The sequence below is a fragment of the Carassius carassius genome, chromosome 17, assembly GCF_963082965.1.
Source record: "Carassius carassius chromosome 17, fCarCar2.1, whole genome shotgun sequence".
NCBI lineage: Eukaryota > Metazoa > Chordata > Actinopteri > Cypriniformes > Cyprinidae > Carassius > Carassius carassius.
Window position 1 is genome coordinate 32597957 of NC_081771.1, and position 1724 is coordinate 32599680.

At 39.3% G+C, this 1724-nt stretch overlaps 1 protein-coding gene across 3 annotated transcripts in view; it reads right to left on the reverse strand.

The window, feature by feature from the left end:
- Positions 1 to 1047: 1047 nt before the first annotated feature.
- Positions 1048 to 1724, reverse strand: part of acvr2ab (activin A receptor type 2Ab) — a 26992-nt gene continuing 26315 nt past the window's right edge. For all 3 annotated transcript variants that reach the window (XM_059497765.1, XM_059497764.1, XM_059497766.1), the window contains one exon: positions 1048 to 1724. This exon is cut by the window's right edge and continues 159 nt beyond it. In XM_059497765.1, the coding sequence (XP_059353748.1) occupies positions 1689 to 1724 (36 nt within the window). In that variant the 3' untranslated portion in view covers positions 1048 to 1688.

Here is a 1724-nt window from a genome sequence, read left to right on the forward strand (position 1 = left end):
AGTTGCGATCGCTGCTGCGTGTTGGTTGCATAATTGCTGTAAGTCCCTGAATACTGCTGTAGTGCTTCAGACAAGAGATGAAGCGAGACAGAGGAAGGACAATGTGGCGTTGAGACAGATTTACAGCCTGAAAGATGCCGTCGTGTGAAAACAGTCATTAAAGGGGCCTTTTCAGCATTTATTTATCCCACAAGGTCAACTCATAACAACTCATAACTCATAAACAACAACTTTTCATGCTAAATGAGTGTTTGATGTGAGTTCAGTCTAGTTTTTAACTGCTCTATCCTTCAACAACAGCCTGTTTGTAAAGATGCATCAGATTGTGACTCGTAAATCAATCCTGAATGGTTCAGACTGAAATGCACAAGCGTTCACACTATGAATATTATTTCTGCTGGTGTTCAGACCATTTTTTGATTTGGAAGCTTGTGTCAGCCACAGAATAAAACTAAAGCTGGTTGTGACTGATTTTATATCTCGCAAGTCTGACTTTTTTTCTCACGAGTCTAAAGAAACGTGTAATTGTGAAGAAAAACAGTCTTGTGAGATATAAACTGATTCTTCTGTCTTTTTTCCCTTTCAATTCTGAGATTACGTCTCGTAATTCTGAGTTAATCTCAAAGTATCAAGCTTTTTCCAGAATTGAGATATACATTTTTAATTGCAAATTATTCTGGAATTCATGGCAGAAACAAAAAACAACTGTGAGAAGAAAAAAATTAAATAAAAATGTGAGCTATAAACTCAGAAATGCAAGGTTTGACTGATGAAAACATCAGAATTATCAGTTTATTTCGAGTCTGACTCTTCTCTGAATTGGAAAATAAAAAATCTGAATTCTAAAACATAAATAATGTGAGATAGAAAGTTCCAATTACTTTTTAAAAATGTTCAAGCTTCTATATTTTGACATCGAGTCTCGGTGGCCCAAGCTTCTCAACGCTAAATCGCTGTTAGCATTAATCTAGTTCACATCAGAAGGCTGATGTACAGAAAAACCCAATGTCTCAGATGCAGTTTGATGAATATCGAGCCTCATTTTGCATATGATGTGTCACTATTTAAAAAAATTGTGGTGCAAAAATATAGTTGAGTGAGCGGTCCGAAATGTTCGAGACGCTAACATTGGACCCTGGTTTCTGTGATTCAGTGAAGCCAGCGTTGATTCCTCATGATTCGTCCCCTTCAGAAAGGCTGTGATGAAGCAGAAATGTGAAAGGTAGAAACACTAGCGTGTTACAGCGACTCGTCTCGCCTCCGTAGCAGCTGTCCAGAAAAAAGCATGAGAAATCAAAATGAGGTATACCTGTTTAGGGAGGTTCATGGTTATTTCAGCATAATTTCTCATAGAGCCGTGTGTGATTCGCGGCTGAGCGGCAGACATTCAGAAGTGTTTTGTATTGGCATGACTGTTATGATTTGCAGAAACGAACAGCAAACGCAGTCTAGAGTTTCGCCCTTTTTATACTAAAACCGTACGAGATGCTGTTCATATAAAACACAGAAGTCTTTCCTTAATGCAAAAAAGAGGTTTTGGTGCAGACAGAGACATCCGTGTGTGTTTGATCTCGAGTTCCTCTGTGTGTAAGTGTGAGCCGTTGAATCATTCCCGTGTTCGTTTTGCTTTCACTGTAGTCTGGTGTTCTCTCGCACACGCTGCGCTCTGATTGGCCGAGAGAACAGCATCATAGGCTGGATTCTTTAGGGGGGAAGTCCAGGTT